This window comes from Osmerus mordax, chromosome 3 (genome assembly GCF_038355195.1).
Source record: "Osmerus mordax isolate fOsmMor3 chromosome 3, fOsmMor3.pri, whole genome shotgun sequence".
In the NCBI taxonomy this organism is placed as follows: Eukaryota; Metazoa; Chordata; class Actinopteri; order Osmeriformes; family Osmeridae; genus Osmerus; species Osmerus mordax.
Window position 1 is genome coordinate 461,434 of NC_090052.1, and position 18,926 is coordinate 480,359.

The 18,926-nt window shown below is 49.5% G+C and overlaps 2 protein-coding genes and 1 non-coding gene across 7 annotated transcripts; all 3 read right to left on the reverse strand.

The window, feature by feature from the left end:
• Positions 1-2,086: 2,086 nt before the first annotated feature.
• Positions 2,087-5,148, reverse strand: spc24 (SPC24 component of NDC80 kinetochore complex). 4 transcript variants are annotated; one of them, XM_067232311.1, is made up of 6 exons: positions 5,110-5,148; positions 4,143-4,312; positions 3,803-3,947; positions 2,889-2,993; positions 2,580-2,656; positions 2,087-2,390 (listed from the first exon to the last, which is right to left on the reverse strand). In XM_067232311.1, exons 2-6 carry the CDS (start codon positions 4,297-4,299, stop codon positions 2,284-2,286), a joined length of 591 nt encoding a protein of 196 aa, XP_067088412.1. In that variant the 5' UTR covers positions 4,300-4,312; positions 5,110-5,148; the 3' UTR covers positions 2,087-2,283. The 4 variants fall into 4 exon arrangements, with proteins under 4 accessions (XP_067088412.1, XP_067088413.1, XP_067088414.1 ...); XM_067232312.1 differs by having other exon boundaries at positions 4,143-4,309; positions 5,110-5,129; XM_067232313.1 differs by lacking the exon at positions 5,110-5,148 and adding an exon at positions 4,809-4,908.
• A 538-nt stretch (positions 5,149-5,686) lies between these two features.
• On the reverse strand, positions 5,687-18,564 carry kri1 (KRI1 homolog). 2 transcript variants are annotated; one of them, XM_067232310.1, is made up of 18 exons: positions 18,398-18,564; positions 18,072-18,151; positions 17,585-17,690; positions 16,588-16,687; positions 15,950-16,010; positions 14,901-14,950; positions 13,797-13,890; positions 13,609-13,686; positions 13,163-13,266; positions 10,390-10,522; positions 9,929-10,195; positions 9,534-9,606; positions 9,280-9,413; positions 9,043-9,190; positions 7,848-7,978; positions 7,088-7,152; positions 6,624-6,719; positions 5,687-6,497 (listed from the first exon to the last, which is right to left on the reverse strand). In XM_067232310.1, exons 1-18 carry the CDS (start codon positions 18,480-18,482, stop codon positions 6,035-6,037), a joined length of 2,268 nt encoding a protein of 755 aa, XP_067088411.1. In that variant the 5' UTR covers positions 18,483-18,564; the 3' UTR covers positions 5,687-6,034. The 2 variants fall into 2 exon arrangements, with proteins under 2 accessions (XP_067088411.1, XP_067088404.1); XM_067232303.1 differs by having other exon boundaries at positions 16,588-16,690.
• On the reverse strand, positions 7,300-7,393 carry LOC136941402 (Z30 small nucleolar RNA). Its single transcript, XR_010876523.1, has one exon. It is a non-coding gene; the product is annotated as a Z30 small nucleolar RNA (small nucleolar RNA).
• Positions 18,565-18,926: the final 362 nt, after the last annotated feature.

Genomic DNA, 18,926 nt, shown 5'->3' on the forward strand with positions numbered 1-18,926 from the left:
GGAGCGTGTCAGGCAGCGGGGACAGGAGCGTGTCAGGCAGCAGGGACACGAGCGTGTCAGACAGCGGGGACAGGAGCGTGTCAGGCAGCGGGGACAGGAGCGTGTCAGGCAGCGGGGACAGGAGCGTGTCAGGCAGCGGGGACAGGAGCGTGTCAGGCAGCGGGGACACGAGCGTGTCAGACAGCGGGGACAGGAGCGTGTCAGGCAGCGGGGACAGGAGCGTGTCAGGCAGCGGGGACAGGAGCGTGTCAGGCAGCGGGGACAGGAGCGTGTCAGGCAGCGGGGACAGGAGCGTGTCAGGCACGCCCACCTTGAGCAAGGCAAGTTTATTTGTATAGCACATTTAAACAACAATATGATATGGCTGTTCAGGTTGAAGTCTGAATCCATAATTACGCCTAGATTTCTGGCTTGGTTTGTGGTTTTTAACATCAGCGATTGAAGCTGAGCGTTGACTTTCAATCATTCGGTCTTGGGACCAAAAACCATTACTTCTGTATTTTCTTTAATTGAAGAAAATTCAGGCACATCCAGTTGTTGATTTCTTCAATGCATTTACCTAGCCCTTGTATGGGATTATAGTCCCCAGGTGATTAAGTTACGTAGATTTGTGTGTCTGCATAATTATGATAATACACTTTGTTGTTTTTCATAATCTGGAAGCATGTAGATGTTGAACAGAAGAGGCCCCAGTATTGAACCTTGGAGAACACCATGTCATCCTCATCAGCTGGCAGAGAGAGCAATCAGGTCTATGAGCACAGTGCAGAGAACACCTTCTCAGAGAACAGTGTGGCCCACACCCACCCTCGGCCATGACACCACCCACACCCACCCTCGGCCATGACACCACCCACACCCACCCTCGGCCATGACACCACCCACACCCACCCTCGGCCATGACACCACCCACACCCACCCTCGGCCATGACACCACCCACACCCACCCTCGGCCATGACACCACCCACACCCACCCTCGGCCATGACACCACCCACACCCACCCTCGGCCATGACACCACCCACACCCATCCTCGGCCATGACACCACCCACACCCACCCTCAGCCATGACACCACCCACACCCACCCTCGGCCATGACACCACCCACACCCATCCTCGGCCATGACACCACCCACACCCACCCTCGGCCATGACACCACCCACACCCACCCTCGGCCATGACACCACCCACACCCACCCTCGGCCATGACACCACCCACACCCATCCTCGGCCATGACACCACCCACACCCACCCTCGGCCATGACACCACCCACACCCACCCTCGGCCATGACACCACCCACACCCATCCTCGGCCATGACACCACCCACACCCACCCTCAGCCATGACACCACCCACACCCACCCTCAGCCATGACACCACCCACACCCATCCTCGGCCATGACACCACCCACACCCACCCTCAGCCATGACACCACCCACACCCACCCTCAGCCATGACACCACCCACACCCACCCTCAGCCATGACACCACCCACACCCATCCTCGGCCATGACACCACCCACACCCACCCTCAGCCATGACACCACCTGTCACGCAAACCAACAGCACCCCCTGGGGGACTTCCAAATAACACAATAATAATGTATTCATTTAGTTTATTCATTTACCATCATCTTTTATCCAAGAAGACGGTACAAATAGTGCAGATAGAAAGCACAGCAGAAGATCAAGGATCAGAAGTACAAAGTTCTAAGGGTAGTTTGGTGGTCAGAGTCCAGGAACAGTTCTTACCTGGCCTGGTGCAAAGTAAGCAGCTATGATGCACACTTTCATCCAAAGTAGCGTACAGCGAGGAGAATTGAACCTGCAACCTCAACATTTTAGGACAAAAGCTCTACCGCTGAGCTAGCCCATGTATCATGTTGTACTCATGGTGTAATGCTATATTAGCTGAATGCACATGTTGTGCCCTCACAAAAGCACAAAAAAGCCTGTGAAATATTTGTGATTTGTAAGTTATATAAATATATAATTACTTAAAACAACGGAGAAAGAGCTGTAACCAAAATAAGTGTTGTTTTGGAGCGGTCTCTGTGAGGTTCCAGGGCTGCAACAGGGATTAGTTAGAAAAGCAGTTTATTCAAGTTTAAACATGAACATAAATACAGATAAGATAGTTACTTCCATCTCTCCTCCAGCCAGGATAGTTCTACCAGTCTCCACTCTACCACTCCTCCTCTCTTCCTCTTCCTCCTCATCCTCTCTACTACTACTCCTCCTCTCTTCTCCTCCTCCTCCTCTCTCCTCTCCTCTTCTCTACCACTCAGTGTTGACGAAGTTCCAGAGGTCGTCGCTGACAGCACAGCCCGAACGCACCGATGTGTCCATGTGGATGGGCGAGGCCAGGTCTGCCCCGTAGTGTACTGTTCAGAAACACACACACAGTTCAGAAACACACACACTGTTCAGAAACACACACACGGTTTAGAAACACACTGTTCAGAAACCCACACAGTTCAGAAACACACACTGATCAGAAATACACACACAGTTCAGAAACACACACAGTTCTGAAACACACACAGTGTTGACAGACAGCTGAGAGTAGGTACCTCCTCTGAGTATGTGAGGCTCTGTGTCGTATTCCCACTTGATCCTGGTCACCTTGTAGTACAGCTGGGCCATGTATCTGACACACACACACACACACACACACACATTAACTACTGACCCCTGTATTAAATGACCCTAACCCTGTATCTGAGGAGAGCAAGGAAAGGATAATAACCACAGTACTGAGCCCTGTGATAACCACTGTGATAACCACTGAGCCATGTAATAACCACTGTGATAACCACCGAGTCCTGTGATAACCACTGTGTCCGTGTTAAGGTTAAAGGTCGGGTAGAGGATGGACTCACATGGTGGAGGGGATGACCTCCGTGGTGTCTTCATCCACTTCCTGCTGCAGGACCTGGAGTTCCTGTTCAGAGTGCTGCAGGCTATCTAGCTCCCTCTGCAGGAACCTGGGGTAAGTGGTGAAGGAGGAACACTGCTGCCAGGGCCTACACTGCAGCACTGCTGCCAGGGCCTACACTGCAGCACTGCTGCCAGGGCCTACACTGCAGCACTGCTGCCAGGGCCTACACTGCAGCACTGCTGCCAGGGCCTACACTGCAGCACTGCTGCCAGGGCCTACACTGCAGCACTGCTGCCAGGGCCTACACTGCAGCACTGCAGCCAGGGCCTACACTGCAGCACTGCTGCCAGGGCCTACACTGCAGCACTGCTGCCAGGGCCTACACTGCAGCACTGCTGCCAGGGCCTACACTGCAGCCAGGGCCTACACTGCAGCACTGCAGCCAGGGCCTACACTGCAGCACTGCTGCCAGGGCCTACACTGCAGCACTGCTGCCAGGGCCTACACTGCAGCACTGCAGCCAGGGCCTACACTGCAGCACTGCAGCCAGGGCCTACACTGCAGCACTGCAGCCAGGGCCTACACTGCAGCACTGCTGCCAGGGCCTACACTGCAGCACTGCTGCCAGGGCCTACACTGCAGCACTGCTGCCAGGGCCTACATTGCAGCACTGCAGCCAGGGCCTACACTGCAGCCAGGGCCTACACTGCAGCCAGGGCCTACACTGCAGCCAGGGCCTACATTGCAGCACTGCAGTCAGGGCCTATACTGCAGCCAGGAGAGGTGGTAAGTTTAGACACACATAGACATACTGAGGAGTTAGTTTAACTCGGTTACACAAGCACTACTTAGGTCAATCCTAACCACGTGATAGCATGATTGACCAGCCTGCTGACCGACCACATGACAGGATACTGCAGCTCTGAGTCCATGTTGTGACTCTTGGCCGTGGCACGCTGAAGCTCCGCCTCCAGCCTCTCCAGCTCCGTATCTAATTGGCTCTTCTGCTCTTCCTGGTCCAGCAGCTTCTGGCTCGCCTTGTCCTCACTCTGCATGATGTCTGGAGACACGACAGGTCACACACACAAACACGACAGGTCACACACACAAACACCAAAAGACCACCCTCCACACACGGTATAGTAGGAACGCACGTGAAATGCTTATTCTAAATGAAAAATACCCCCGTCACCGACACTGCTGCAGCTAACCGCTAAACCGACAGCGGTGTAGCAGCGCCGGTCCCGCTCCTTACTCTTCAGAATCTGTGCGGCGGTGTTCTTGGTTTCCAAGTGTCGGTCGTAGAACGTCTTCAGGCGCTCCCCCGCCAGCCGCAGCTCCTTCTCCGCCCTGCTGCTCCTCACGAGCCCCACCAGCACCTCGCCGAAGTCCTCCAAGCTGTTCTGAGACATGGCCACACCACTGCTGCACAGGACAGCATCAACGGACATAACGGATAAAGCTTTAAATAATGGATACGTTGGATGTATGTTTTAAGTATGGATGGATAGTTTTAAATTGTTTGGAGTTCTGAATAATGTCAGTTCTTCTTTTTTCTTTTTGCATTATGTCCGACCCTTATGTCAGAGGCGTGAACAAATCCCGTCGTAGGTATTTTAGCGTTAATCGTTTTCTGTAATTTTGTCATTGGCATGAAAACATGCACCGCTTTCACGTTGGAATTTTTTGAATTTGTGGGTGTGCTTGGTCATTCCAGATATGTTCATGGGTAAATAAGTAGTAATTAGGCCCTCTTGAGTTGGAATGTTAGATAACACAGACAGTCCAACTACGCTGTTTGATAAGCCTCTGCAACATTCAAAAAGAACCCGTAACTCGACGAAATCGCTAAAAGCATCCCTGAAAACGCTAAATGTCAAACGTCACCTTTGGCTTCTTATACATTTTTACTGTTGCCTACCCAAAGATGAAATCCTAGTGATGCCAGAAGATTAAACTTGTTCCTACTAATACCGTAGGCTAACCGTGTTGTCTACCAATTAACTTAACTACTGGAGCAATATAATCGGTGCAACTACACAGTACTAGCCAGCTAACCTTACCGTTTAGCCTAATCTGCTTGCTATGCAACCTGTAAATTTGACCGTTTAGCATAACCTGCTTGTTATGTACCCTGTAAACCCTCCATAAACGCAACTGCGTTACACTCCAAATATTTCACGATTTATATCAAGATTGTAAAATGTGATTTATAAACAAACCTTAGAGACGCTAGCTGTTCGTTCACCTCGCTTCCTAGTTTAAAGTGGTCCTACTAGCGCGCGCATTCTCAAGCGGTTCCGAGGATGTGCCTGACAGGAAAAAAGAATCACCCAAATTATTACGATTAAATATTATTTTACAGGTTTATAGATATAATAATAATTAGAGACCATTCAGGATGTGATTAGTCTAGTCATAACTTTGCATACATTATTGCGTGTTCTAAAAGACCATAATTGATTGCATTTTACTGTGTCCACCGTTAATGGTTTCCACAGGAGGCGCCAAATCGACAAATTAAATCGTATTTGTAACTTCTATCAACCTTACAGTGGGCTCACAGATGACCGGAACTGCCCCTAAACAAACCTAAAACCATCAAGAAAAACTCGGATAAACTCTTGACAAAACCCATGACAGCCCCCCCCCCCCCCCCCCTCCCCCTCCAGAGACGGTCTGGTGCGATTAGTGGTTATGGTAACAGTTACCTACCAATGACTGTGACGGACTCCATCATCGTTACTTACGCACAATATTTTGTTAAGAACACAATTAGACAGAACACAAAGTTTTTGAACACAAAATATATTTACAGCATCCCACTTCAGTCAAACAAAACAACACGTTGAAAGCTACTCTCATTCAGAGAATCTAAATAAAATATAGATTTAAAACAATTTATTGGAAAACGAACTGGTTTGTTGGAGCATTTAGTGAAACTTTGTTCAGGCCCGGGTCCTCAGAGCTGCTGAGGGGAGGTGTGTTCTGGAACATTCTCCAAGAAGAATCTTTAGACCCACACGCAAGAGTATCAATATTATGATTATAATAATACGCAGGCAGAGTTGGTGATGAGTCTCCCCTGGTGATGCCTCCCTCCTGACTCGCCCTCCCTCCTGACTCGCCCTCCCTCCTGACTCGCCCTCACTCCTGACTCTTCCTCTGGGCCTTGTTTCTCTGCCGCCCCAGCTGTCTGAAGTGCAGTCTCTTGGGGTTCAGCCCGTAGGCCTTCAGCCTTTGGCCGCTGAACTCACGGCCCCCCATCTTCACCCTGAAAGGCCTCTGGATGAGGCGTCCTCCAGGGTGCCTGAAGGGCGTCTTCCTGGGCCCCCCGGTGGTAACCCTGGTAACCCTCCCAGCCTGGCTCTGGGACCCATCTGCCTTCTCCTCTACAGGAGGAGTTCTCTCCTCCTCTCTCCTCTTCTTCTTGGGGACCAGGAACTCCTCCTCCTCCTCCTGTCCAGCCTGTGTGTGGGCTGCAGGCCCCTCCTCAGCGCCCTCCTTGGGCCCCTCCTCGTGGTCCTGTCCAGCCTCCTCCTCCTCTGGCTTCTTCAGCCTGTCTATCCTCTTCTTCCCTGTCCTCTTCCCCTCCTCCATTCCATCCTCCCTGCACACAAAGAGAGTTACACACATACACACACCTCCAGCACTCCATCCTCCCTGCACACAAAGAGAGTTACACACACAGGCGTGAGAGCCAGGCTGGTCCTGCGCTGCAGGGGGTTGTACTCACTCAGAGTAGAAGGAGCTCAACACCTCTCTCTTCTTCTTCACATTCTGGGCCTTGATCTGGTAGTTCTTCAAATCACACTTCTCCTCCTTATCAGATCTGAGAGAATGAGAGAGAGACGTAAGGGAGAGAGATGGAGGGACAGAGAAAGAGAGATGTAAGGGAGAGAGATGGAGGGACAGAGAGAGATGTAAGGGAGAGACAGAGATGTAAGGGAGAGGGAGAGAGTAATGTAAGGGAGAGAGAGAGAGATGGAGGGACAGAGAGAGATGTAAGGGAGAGGGAGAGTAATGTAAGGGAGAGAGAGAATGATGTAAGGGAGAGAGATGGAGGGACAGAGAGAGGATGTCAGGAAGACTTTCACACAAACAGCTGATTTAGCATTTATTTTAATAAATATAATGATAAAAAAAAAAAAACTCAGGACCCAGACCCTGGACCAGGTCCAGAAAGCAGGCTAGCTGTACCTGAACATGCAAGTCTTCTTCAAGGAGCACCAGCGGTTCAGATCCTTCTCATCCGACCCCAGGATCTGAGGACACACAGGAGGGGAGAGAGATGGAGGAAGGGGTGGAGGGAGGGAGGGAGGGAAGGAGAGATGGTGAAGAGAGAGATGGAGGGAAAGTAGTTCTCCCTCTCTCACTACCCCCTATCTCCCCCTTCCCCCCTCTCCCCTGGCCGGCTCAGAGAGAAGATTAACTGAGTCATGTCCTGGTCAGAGCTGCTCCTGGGAGCAGCAATACCAGATCAGTTACATCACAGCTCATCAGCACCAGCCAGGGGACAGGAAGTCTACCCACAACCCACCAGGCTAAGCCACACCCCACCAGGCTAACCCACACCCCACCATTCTAACCCAGACCCCACCAGGCTAACCCAGACCCCACCAGGCTAACCCAGACCCCACCAGGCTAGCCCACACCCCACCATTCTAACCCAGACCCCACCAGGCTAACCCAGACCCCACCAGGCTAACCCAGACCCCACCAGGCTAGCCCACACCCCACCAGGCTAACCCAGACCCCACCAGGCTAACCCAGACCCCACCAGGCTAGCCCACACCCCACCAGGCTAGCCCAGACCCCACCAGGCAAACCCACACCCCACCAGGCAAACCCACACCCCACCAGGCTAGCCCACACCCCACCAGGCTAACCCAGACCACACCAGGCTAACCCAGACCACACCAGGCTAACCCAGACCATGTTTAAACATCATGTCTGCTACCTCATCTGTGGTCAGGCCAAAGTTGTTGGGCAGGACCTGGCGGTAACGGAAGCGACAGGGCAGGTCATCTATGATGTCCTCATAGTCCAGCTTATAGTACTCATCCAGGTACTGCTGGAAGCTCTTCTCCTCTGGAACACACACACAATCATCAGAAACACGTTACAGCAGTGATTCCCAACCACTGTGCCGCGGCACACTAGGGTACCGTGAGAGATCGTCAGGTGTGCCGTGAGAAATTATCCAATTTAACTTAGTCTTAAAAAATAAAAACATTTATTAATTATTATCTGCAAAAAATATTCCATTGTCGAGTGTCCGTAATATAGTGAATGGCAGAGTAATGTAATATTTTTCCGGGTGGCAGCAGGTAGCTAATTGCCTCGTTCCTTCTTAGAGAAAACTGTGGGGTGTGCTCCTGTATTTTTGTACGTCCTTCGACTGGTTAGCTCCTGCGATTCCCACACAGAAGATAGAGATAGGGAGTCAGGTGGCTGAGCGGTTAGGGAATCGGGCTAGTAATCAGAAGGTTGCCGGTTCGATTCCCGGCCGTTCACCTGACGTTGTGTCCTTGGGCAAAGCACTTCACCCTACTTGCCTTGGGGGAATGTCCCTGTACTTACTGTAAGTCGCTCTGGATAAGAGCGTCTGCTAAATGACTAAAATGTAAAATGTAAATGTAAGATGTGTAGTAGTTAGCTAGCTCTACTATTTAACGGGGCTAGGTCTGAATCTAAGTGCACAGCTGCCAGCTGTAGGTATATGCAGGTAGCAACACTAGTGCTAGATAACTATTTAGCTGGTTGGCTCAATGAGTAGGGCTTGTGAGACTGCTCACCAAAAGAACGAAGGGCGAATACAAGCAACTCAATCGGGACCAAGTTTTTTTAGGGTTAGGAAAATAAATAATACTAAATATATATGAGAGAACAATGGTTGTACTCACCCTTGAGCACACCCAATTATATATACTGTATTAGGCTACAGTGTTATTTTGTTACATTTTTGGTCGGTGGTATACCGCAAGATTTTTCCAATAAAAAAAATGTCCCGTGGCTCAAAAAAGGTTGAAAAAAAACTGAGTTACAGACACGCATCTATGACAAGCAGCTAACTGACTGGAAGTCAGACACCACCTTGTTATGACAGCGGAACAATGACAACTTTCTGGTTACTGTTGCTAAGAGCTACTCACGGGGATCAAACACAGGCTTGTCCTTGGTGATGACCTCAGCAAAGTGAGACTTCCTCTTCCTCTTCCCCATCAGAGGAGCGTCCTCCTTCCTCCTCCTCTTCTTCTTCTTAGAGCTGCTTGGCTGGCTGGGGTCGTAGTCCGCGTCCATCTGAGAGGGTCAGAGGTCAGTCAGGTGATGTTTTCTAACCTATCAGATCAGGTAGTTTCTTCAGGTGTCTTTGGAATCAACACACTCACAATGAAGTCTGGGTCTTCACAGTTGGGCTCCTCCCCTTCCTCCTCCTCCTCCTCCTTTCCCCCCTCTTCCTCTCCCCCTACTCCTTCTCCTCCTACTCCTTCCTCTCCTGTCCATGTGTCCCAGTTCCAGTGGTCTGGGGACCAAAGAACACAAGCAAACTGAAACACGCACACACACATCATCATATACACACACACGTACACACAATCACACTTTTGATTGACAGGTAGAGGGATGATTGACAGGTCCTCACCCTCCTGCTCTTCATCATCAAACTGAGGCTTTTCCTCTTCGTCCTCTCCGTAGTACTGCTCCCCAAACATCTCCTGTAGACAGACAGGTTAGCTACCGTGTGGGGCTGGATGTATACATGGTGTACATTTATATTAATATATGTGTGTGTCTCTGACGTGTGTGTGTGTGAGATGTGTGTGTGTGAGGCGTGTGTGTCTCTGACGTGTGTGTGTGAGAGACGTGTGTGTGTGAGAGACGTGTGTGTGTGAGAGACGTGTGTGTGTGTCGTGTGTGACGTGTGTGAGTGTGTGTGACGTGTGTGTGACATGTGTGTGTGAGTGTTGTGTGTGTGTGAGAGACGTGTGTCTCTGACGTGTGTGTGAAGTGTGTGTGTGTGTGACGTGTGTCCCCCACCTGCATCATCATGTCGTGCTGCTCAGGGTTGAAGTCTCCCTGCAGATGTGAGAGAGAGAAGCCGTCCTCCTGGCTCCCTGTCAGCTGCTGCAGTCTCTGCAGGCGCCCCAGGATCTCCTCCCGCTTCAGGTTCTTCATGTGCTGCAGCTGCTGCTGCTTCTGCAGACGCTCGCGCTCCTTCCTGTCCCGCCGCAGCGCCCGCGCCTCCCGCCGCCGCTCGTCTGAGCAGCGCACCGAGGTGGCGATGGAGCGAGGGTATGTCTTTATCTGGAGGAGGTGGAGGGAGTTCACACACAAGCCAGCACACACACACCTCTCTCTCACACACACACAGCTCTCACACACACACCTCTCACACACACACCTCTCACACACACACCTCTCACACACACACACACACCTCTCACACACACACACACACACACACACACACCTCTCACACACACACCTCTCACACAAACCTTTTGTGAGTCGGGCTCCTCGAAGCGGAAGTTGTAGTGTCTCTCGAAGACTTCCTGTTTGAGCAGGAAGTCTTCCCCCTCCTCCGATGAGTCCTGAACCTCCTCCTGCACCACCTCGTCATAGGAGGGGACCCTGCACACACACACACACACGTCAGAGACACACACACACTTCAGACACACACACACACACGTGTGCAGACCCGTAGAGATTACCCCCACACGGGGGGCCTCTTGTGGCAAAAAGTTTTTTTTTAGTTTTTTTTTATCCAATTTGAATTACATGGGATGCACACTATGGTCTTATTGTCGTCTGTGTTTCCAGAGTTGATATAAAAATAAAGAAAAGTATATTTAATTGTGCTTTCTTTGTTAGCAAGGTAAGTGACGTGACGAAATAGGTCAGATGGTCACACAGACCGGCGAGCCCGCAGCAAATAGGTAGCTAACTGTAGCGTAGCTCGGATCCTGCTACGCAGACTGGTGTTATTGTTGGGCCGTCAAGGTCATTTTTCAAGATAAAACTGATCAAAACATCTCAGAAGCTCCATGTCACAAGAGAGGCTGTCAGGTCTGGCCATCCTTAGCATAGAGAATAAACGTGCGCGCAGTTTACATGTAAAGAGCGTGGTTAAAGACTTTGCACACAGATTTGCTAAAAGACGCGCACATGTGTATTCACCTGCAAACCTGTAGAAAGTAGCCTACCGGTAGGCTACTTTCTACAGGTTTGCAGGTATCGACTATACTTGTTATGTTGTTGTAACATATTTTCTGTTTGAGCTGTTTGATCTGATTGAATACATTTCCCTCAAAAGAAAAACTTGAGTTTCGATATCTTGCATTTATTATACAGCTCTTAGAATGTTCTCCCACCTCCCCCCCTCTACAGTGACGACTCTCTCCATTCAGGAGGGTGAAGTTAACAGACTTTTCAAGAGGCAGAACCCCCGCAAAGCAGCTGGGCCGGACTCTGTCTCTCCAGCCACCCTCAAGCACTGCGCTGACCAGCTGTCTCCGGTGTTTACCCACATCTTTAACACCTCCCTTGAGACATGCCATGTGCCAGCCTGTCTCAAGTCCTCCACCATCATCCCTGTGCCCAAAAAGCCAAGGCCAACAGGACATAATGACTACAGACCCGTCGCCCTGACCTCTGTGGTAATGAAGTCTTTCGAGCGCCTGGTGCTGGCACACCTTAAATCCATCACTGACCCTCTACTGGACCCCCTGCAGTTTGCCTACAGAGCCAACAGGTCTGTGGACGATGCAGTTAACATGGCCCTCCACTTCACCCTACAGCACCTGGACTCCCCAGCATCCTATGCCAGGATCCTGTTTGTGGACTTCAGCTCTGCCTTCAACACCATCATCCCCGCCCTGCTTCAGGACAAGCTCTCCCAGCTGAACGTGCCTGATTCCACCTGCAGGTGGATCACAGACTTCCTGTCTGACAGGAAGCAGTGCGTTAAGCTGGGAACACAAGTCTCTGACTCCCGGTCCATCAGCACCGGATCACCTCAGGGCTGCGTCCTTTCTCCTCTGCTCTTCTCCCTGTACACCAACAGTTGCACCTCCAGTCATCCGTCCGTCAAACTCCTGAAGTTTGCGGACGACACCACCCTTATTGGGCTCATCTCTGGTGGAGACGAGTCTGATTATAGGTGGGAAGCGGCCAACCTGGTGACCTGGTGCAGCCAGAACAACTTAGAGCTCAATGCTCTTAAGACAGTGGAGATGGTTGTGGACTTCAGGAGGAACACAGCCCCACTCACCCCCATCACCCTGTGTGACTCCCCAGTCAACACTGTGGAGTCCTTCCGCTTCCTGGGCACTATCCTCTCCCAGGACCTCAAGTGGGAACTGAACATCAGCTCCCTCATCAAGAAAGCACAACAGAGGATGTACTTCCTTCGGCAGCTGAAGAAGTTCAACCTGCCAAAGACAATGATGGTGCACTTCTACTCAGCCATCATTGAGTCCATCCTCACCTCCTCCATCACCGTCTGGTACGCTGCTGCCACTGCCAAGGACAAGAGCAGACTGCAGCGTATCATCCGTACTGCTGAGAAGGTGATTGGCTGCAATCTGCCTACCCTCGAGGACCTGCACACCTCGAGGACCCTGAGGCGAGCGAGGAAGATTGTGGCCGACTCCTCCCACCCTGGACACTCCCTGTTTCAGTCACTCCCCTCCGGCAGAAGGCTGCGGTCTATCAGGACCAATACCTCACGCCACAAAAACAGTTTCTTCCCTTCCGCTGTTGGCCTCTTCAACAAGGCCAAGGGACCACACTGACTCAATATGACTTATTGCTTAAAACACACTGCTTTTGCACTGCACCACAACATGGTATCTTGTACATTTGTATTTTTTGTAATATTTGTATTTTTGTATTTTTATATTGTAATTTACGGCAACTTATATTTATCCCACTTAGTACTGCTAGTTTATGTACCCTTAGTATAGTTAGTCCACATATTTAAATTTTAGGTATATGTTTATTGTATGCACCTTCCTGCCAAAGCAAATTCCTTGTCTGTGCAAACTTTCATGGCGAATAAATCCCTTTCTGATTTTGATTCTGATTCTGATTCCAAAAAGTTCAGTTGATCGCGTCGGGGTCTTTTTCGTCCCGTCGGGATTTATCTTTGGATAATAACCGCCGGACAATACATTATCCCTTACATATGGGGGGGGGGGGGCTCTCAGGGTTATTCTGCAGGGGGGCCTCGTGTGTTTCCGTTACGGTACTGCGTGTGTGTGTGTGTACCTGTCCTGGTCCCCCTCCAGGTAAGCCTTGTTGAGGACGAAGTCTCGGAGGAAGCGCTCCTTCTCATCCAGCTGGGGGTCGTTCCAGTACTCCCTCAGGTAGCTCTGTGCACACACACACAAAGTCAGGCGTGCACCCACACACAAAGTCAGGCGTGCACCCACACAGTCAGGCGCGCACACACACACACAGTCAGGTGCACACACACACACCCAATCAGGTGCAGACACACACACACCCAATCAGGTGCACACACACACACACACAGTCAGGTGCACACACACACACACAGTCAGGTGCACACACACACACACAGTCAGGTGCACACACACACACACAGTCAGGTGCACACACACACACACACAGTCAGGTGCACACACACACACACAGTCAGGTGCACACACACACACACACACAGTCAGGTGCACACACACACACAGTCTTACCAGGTCCTGCAGCTCCTCTGGTCCCTGCAGCTGTGCTTGGCCCTTCAGCCACTCCACATAGTCCTGCTCCTCCCTCTCCTGCAGGGGGCAGCACAGGGCAGGCACACCAGGGGGCAGTTACCAGGAGCAGGGTTAGGGTTATTTAGAGTTAGCTAGGGTTAGGGTTAACTAGGGTTAGTTAACGTTACCTTCTCCTCCTGGGTCCTGCTCCTCCTGGTCAACAGTGGCTCTTCTCCTCCACTGCCCTCCTCCTCCTCACTGTCCTGGACCCAGTGCCTGAAGCTGCGCACACACACACACACAGGTTAGACACACACACACACACACACACACAGGTTAGACACACACACACACACACACACACAGGTTAGACACACACACACACACACACACACAGGTTAGACACACACACACACACACACACACACACACAGGTTAGACACACACACACACACACACAGGTTAGACACACACACACACACACACAGGTTAGACACACACACACACACACAGGTTAGACACACACACACACACACACACACAGGTTAGACACACACACAGGTTAGACACACACACACACACACACACACAGGTTAGACACACACACACACACACAGGTTAGACACACACACACACACACACACAGGTTAGACACACACACACACAGGTTAGACACACACACACACACACAGGTTAGACACACACACACACAGGTTAGACACACACACACACACACACAGGTTAGACACACACACACACACACACACAGGTTAGACACACACACACACACAGGTTAGACACACACAGACAGACAGGTTAGACACACAGACAGACACACAGGTTAGACACACAGGTTAGACACACAGGTTAGACACACACAGACAGACAGGTTAGACACACACACACACAGGTTAGACACACACACACACACACACAGGTTAGACACACAGACACACACAGGTTAGACACACACACACACACAGGTTAGACACACACACACACACACACAGGTTAGACACACACACACACACAGGTTAGACACACACAGACAGACAGGTTAGACACACAGACAGACACACAGGTTAGACACACAGGTTAGACACACAGGTTAGACACACAGGTTAGACACACACAGACAGACAGGTTAGACACACACACACAGGTTAGACACACACACACACACACACAGGTTAGACACACAGACAGACACACAGGTTAGACAGACAGGTTAGACACACACAGACAGACAGGTATCCCGTCTCTCGTCCCCCCTGGACCTCAGGTGAGCTCACCTCTCCTTCAGATCCCTCTGCTCCTGAATGTAGCTGGGAGACGCAGCCCTCTGGAGACACAACACACCAGCCATCAACAGCAACATTCAACTACACACCAGTCAACCACAACACCACTCAAACACTAACGTCACTGTGTCCAATCCCGACCGCTGTAAACTACTATTTTTTGGACACTCAGTTTCCGGTCTTTTTGCCAGCATTTTCTTTTGCTATCGCCAGCAAAGTGTAAGTAGTATTATTTTAGGCATACCAAACAATCTACGTGTAAAATGTCATGAACATATATGGACGTTCACATGTCTAAATAATATAGGAAAGTTACTTTGGCCGAAAGACCACTCGGCGACACTCGGGCCACGCTTGGGCAACGATCTTTACTCTGACAAGTGTGTCTGTGTTGTCATCGTACTGCTACTATGGGTTAGCATGAGTGTATTTCAACGCTAGCTTAACACTACTTTGTCTTGCCAATGAAAATACACGATCATGTGTGACGTGATCTGTAGTCGAGGGGAGGAAGGGATGGGGGCTAGCAAACTTTGAGAAGAGTTTGCTAGCCCCAGGGAGCACAGAGGTATACAGTCAAATTGAGATTTTATTGCATAGTTTGGAGATGTTGAAGCGTAATATCTTATTGTGGAGGACATAACTACGTCCCCGGATATGTTGACAGCATTGATGGTCAGTTTGGTGACCCTGGATCAAGTTAATATCTCCAGAAAAACAGCAGCGGCCAGTGTTTAGAAGTGCGGTCGGGTTTGGACAAGGGTAGCGCACGGCTAATTTACCGGCGCCAGCGTCTTTTGACCGGCTCTAGTAAAGGCTAAGCTAACTCTAATTTTTTTTAACAATATTTAGCTCGAAAGGTAAGAAGTTAAAGCTTAACGTGAAATCAGTTAATCAGCTGAAAACGTGATACGATTATTTTTATCAATATTTGAAGTGCCATTTTATCAGAATGTTAGCTAAAAATCGGTCGGGATTGGACACAGTGAGGCTAACTGCCTACACGTGACATGTTTCCTGCGTGTGGATCAAACGTGTACCTCTCTCCTTTTCACTGCCTCTTCATCATCACTCTCCTCCTCCTCGTCATCATCGTATTTACTGTGGAGAGTTGGAAGGGTCTGGTCTGAGTCAAGAGTTGTAGAAGTGTGTGAGTGTGTGCGTGTAAGGGTTAGATGTGAGTGTGTGCGTGTAAGGGTTAGATGTGAGTGTGCGCGTGTAAGGGTTAGATGTGAGTGTGTGGGTGTAAGGGTTAGATGTGAGTGTGTGCATGTAAGGGTTAGATGTGAGTCTGTGCGTGTAAGGGTTAGATGTGAGTGTGTGCGTGTAAGGGTTAGATGTGAGTGTGTGCGTGTAAGGGTTAGATGTGAGTGTGTGGGTGTAAGGGTTAGATGTGAGTGTGTGCGTGTATGGGTTAGATGTGAGTGTGTGCGTGTAAGGGTTAGATGTGAGTGTGTGCGTGTAAGGGTTAGATGTGAGTGTGTGCGTGTAAGGGTTAGATGTGAGTGTGTGCGTGTATGGGTTAGATGTGAGTGTGTGCGTGTAAGGGTTAGATGTGAGTGTGAGTGTGTAAGGGTTAGATGTGAGTGTGTGCGTGTAAGGGTTAGATGTGAGTGTGTGTGGAAGGCTTAGGTAGCTGTGTGTGTTTAAAACACGCAGTGAGCTAAAGCCCTCTCACCCTCCTCTCTCCAGGATGACCTTGCGTTCGTAGTCCTTCAGGAACATCGCCTTCTGGGGCTTCTGGGAGCTGGAGGGCTGGCCGGTGCTGCCAGAGCCTGCTGCTATAGGACAATAACATCCAGTCTGCTGAGACTGACACACCCGAGAGCCAATCATAACACAGACCCACTAACCCTAGACCTGTCTGAATCAATCGCCTCCTGAAGCTTGACAGAATACAGACTCCATGTTGAGCACAGAGTAAACACCCCCCAGTGGTGGAATCAACTCCCCACCTCCATCAGAGACACTGACTGTCTCTCCACCTTCAAGAAAAGGCTCAAGACGCACTTGTTCCGGGAGTACAACGGTACTTAGGAACGGTTCGCTTGACCCGATGTTAGTTTCCTCAAGGATCACAATGACTCTTGCTTAGAGACTTGTTGCTCTTGTGGTTAGTGGTAACTGATTTAAATTTTTGGTTCTCGCTGTGATATATTGTTTTATTACTGTTGCTTGCTTTTTTCCACAGGTACACTTGCACTTATAGCTGTTCATGTTGTTTGGTTGTGACTTGTTTAACTACATGCTCTTATGGTTCTTCCCTTTGGCACTTACTTTGGTTGTTCACAATGTGTGCTTCATGTTTTGGCTACTCGCGATGTTTTTTGGCTATCTTGTTGTTATGATCAGTGACCTATGCACTTTGTAAAGCTCTCTCTTGGAAGTCGCTTTGGATAAAAGCGTCTGCTAAATCAATAAATGTAAATGTAAATGTAACTTGTCATGTCTGTGATGATGTGGTGCTGGCTACCCTGCCCGGGACTCCTCAGAAGGAGACTGTCGATCACAATGAACCTCACTGGGTGAATACAGCTTCTCTCAGTGTTTAACATACCTTAACTGCAGATCTGAACTGTAAGCCGCTTTGGATCAAATTGCTGCTAAATAAATCCAGTTTATTTGATTATTACCGCATACTACCTCTCCAGTGACATGAGGGTTACCAGGGTTACCTGGCTCTGTGTAGAACTGAGTGTCTGTCTGGTAGATCTTGGGGTCCTTCTTCTTCAGGAGAGACAGAGTTCTGTAGAAGTCCTTGTCCTGCTGGGGGTCCAGCTCCTGAACACGGGTAGAAATAAGGTGAGCAAATAGATGGAGAGGGAGGGAGTGGATAGAAAGGAGTAGTGCATCTTCTTTCTATAATTCCAGGGCTCTGTGTGTGTGTGTGTGTCACGATGATCTCCTATGGTGCACAGTAACCAAAACAGCTGCCAGGCACGGTGCAAAAATAACCTCGCAATCACAATAATACAGTTTAACAAACCGGGTCATATCTTTAGTGCATCATCAGTTAACACGGAAACAGATTGGTGTTAGCTGGACAACATGAGGATTCGCAGGAATAGGTTAGCTAGTCACACACCCGCGTGGAACTACTACTAATAATCTATTCATTTAGTAGGCGATTTTATCTAAAGCAACCCATTCACTTCTGCTCACCACTTCACTGTCCTCGTCGGACTCTGATTCCGACGAACCGGAGTCACTCTCGTCCCCCTGGGCTCCATACCGGTCCTTAACTGGAAAAATTCATGACCAAGTTAGCTGCTATTAAGCGAACGATCTAGCAGCATGTAGTTAGTTAGACATCCTATCAAATCTCTTCACAATAAAATAACTAGCGTACCTACATAATCTAAGTTCAAATAATATTACTAGCTAGCAACGCAATAAAAAAGTCGTTATCCAGATTACATTGGAATTGCAAGTTATCAAGCTAACTGGCTAGCTAGCTAGCGCTGTAGCCATCACGCCTGGACACTCACGTCTTTGTAGCTCTTCTCTTTGTCTGTATTTCTCGTATTTCGAAGCAAATTTAGAATTTATCTTTAATTCGGATTTGCCAGACATAGTTAATTGAAAACTATTAACTTAATATCGCTAGAAGTCTAAGTAGTTTCTCAGAGTATATTGACCATGTTTGCGTCACAACAGCATGGGCAGCGAGAACCAACCATGTGGTTTCCTGTACGGAGGTCAAAGTTCACCACGTTTAAAGTCAACGCCGATTTAACTTCTGATGTAAATAAATAAAATGTAAATGTTCTAACACAATTTTATAGTATACATAATTCTGTACAACAGTCATAAAAATGTTTTAAATTAAATAAAAACATATTTACAATTGTGTACATGCGTGGGTGTGTACATGTGTGTGTGTGTGTGTGACCAGATGTGAGAGGGTTCAGGGATCTCTGGATGCTTTGCAGCATCCCCTGGTGGTCACACACGCACGCACACACGTTTAGTCATTTAGCAGACACTCTTATCCAGAGCGACTTACAGTAAGTACAG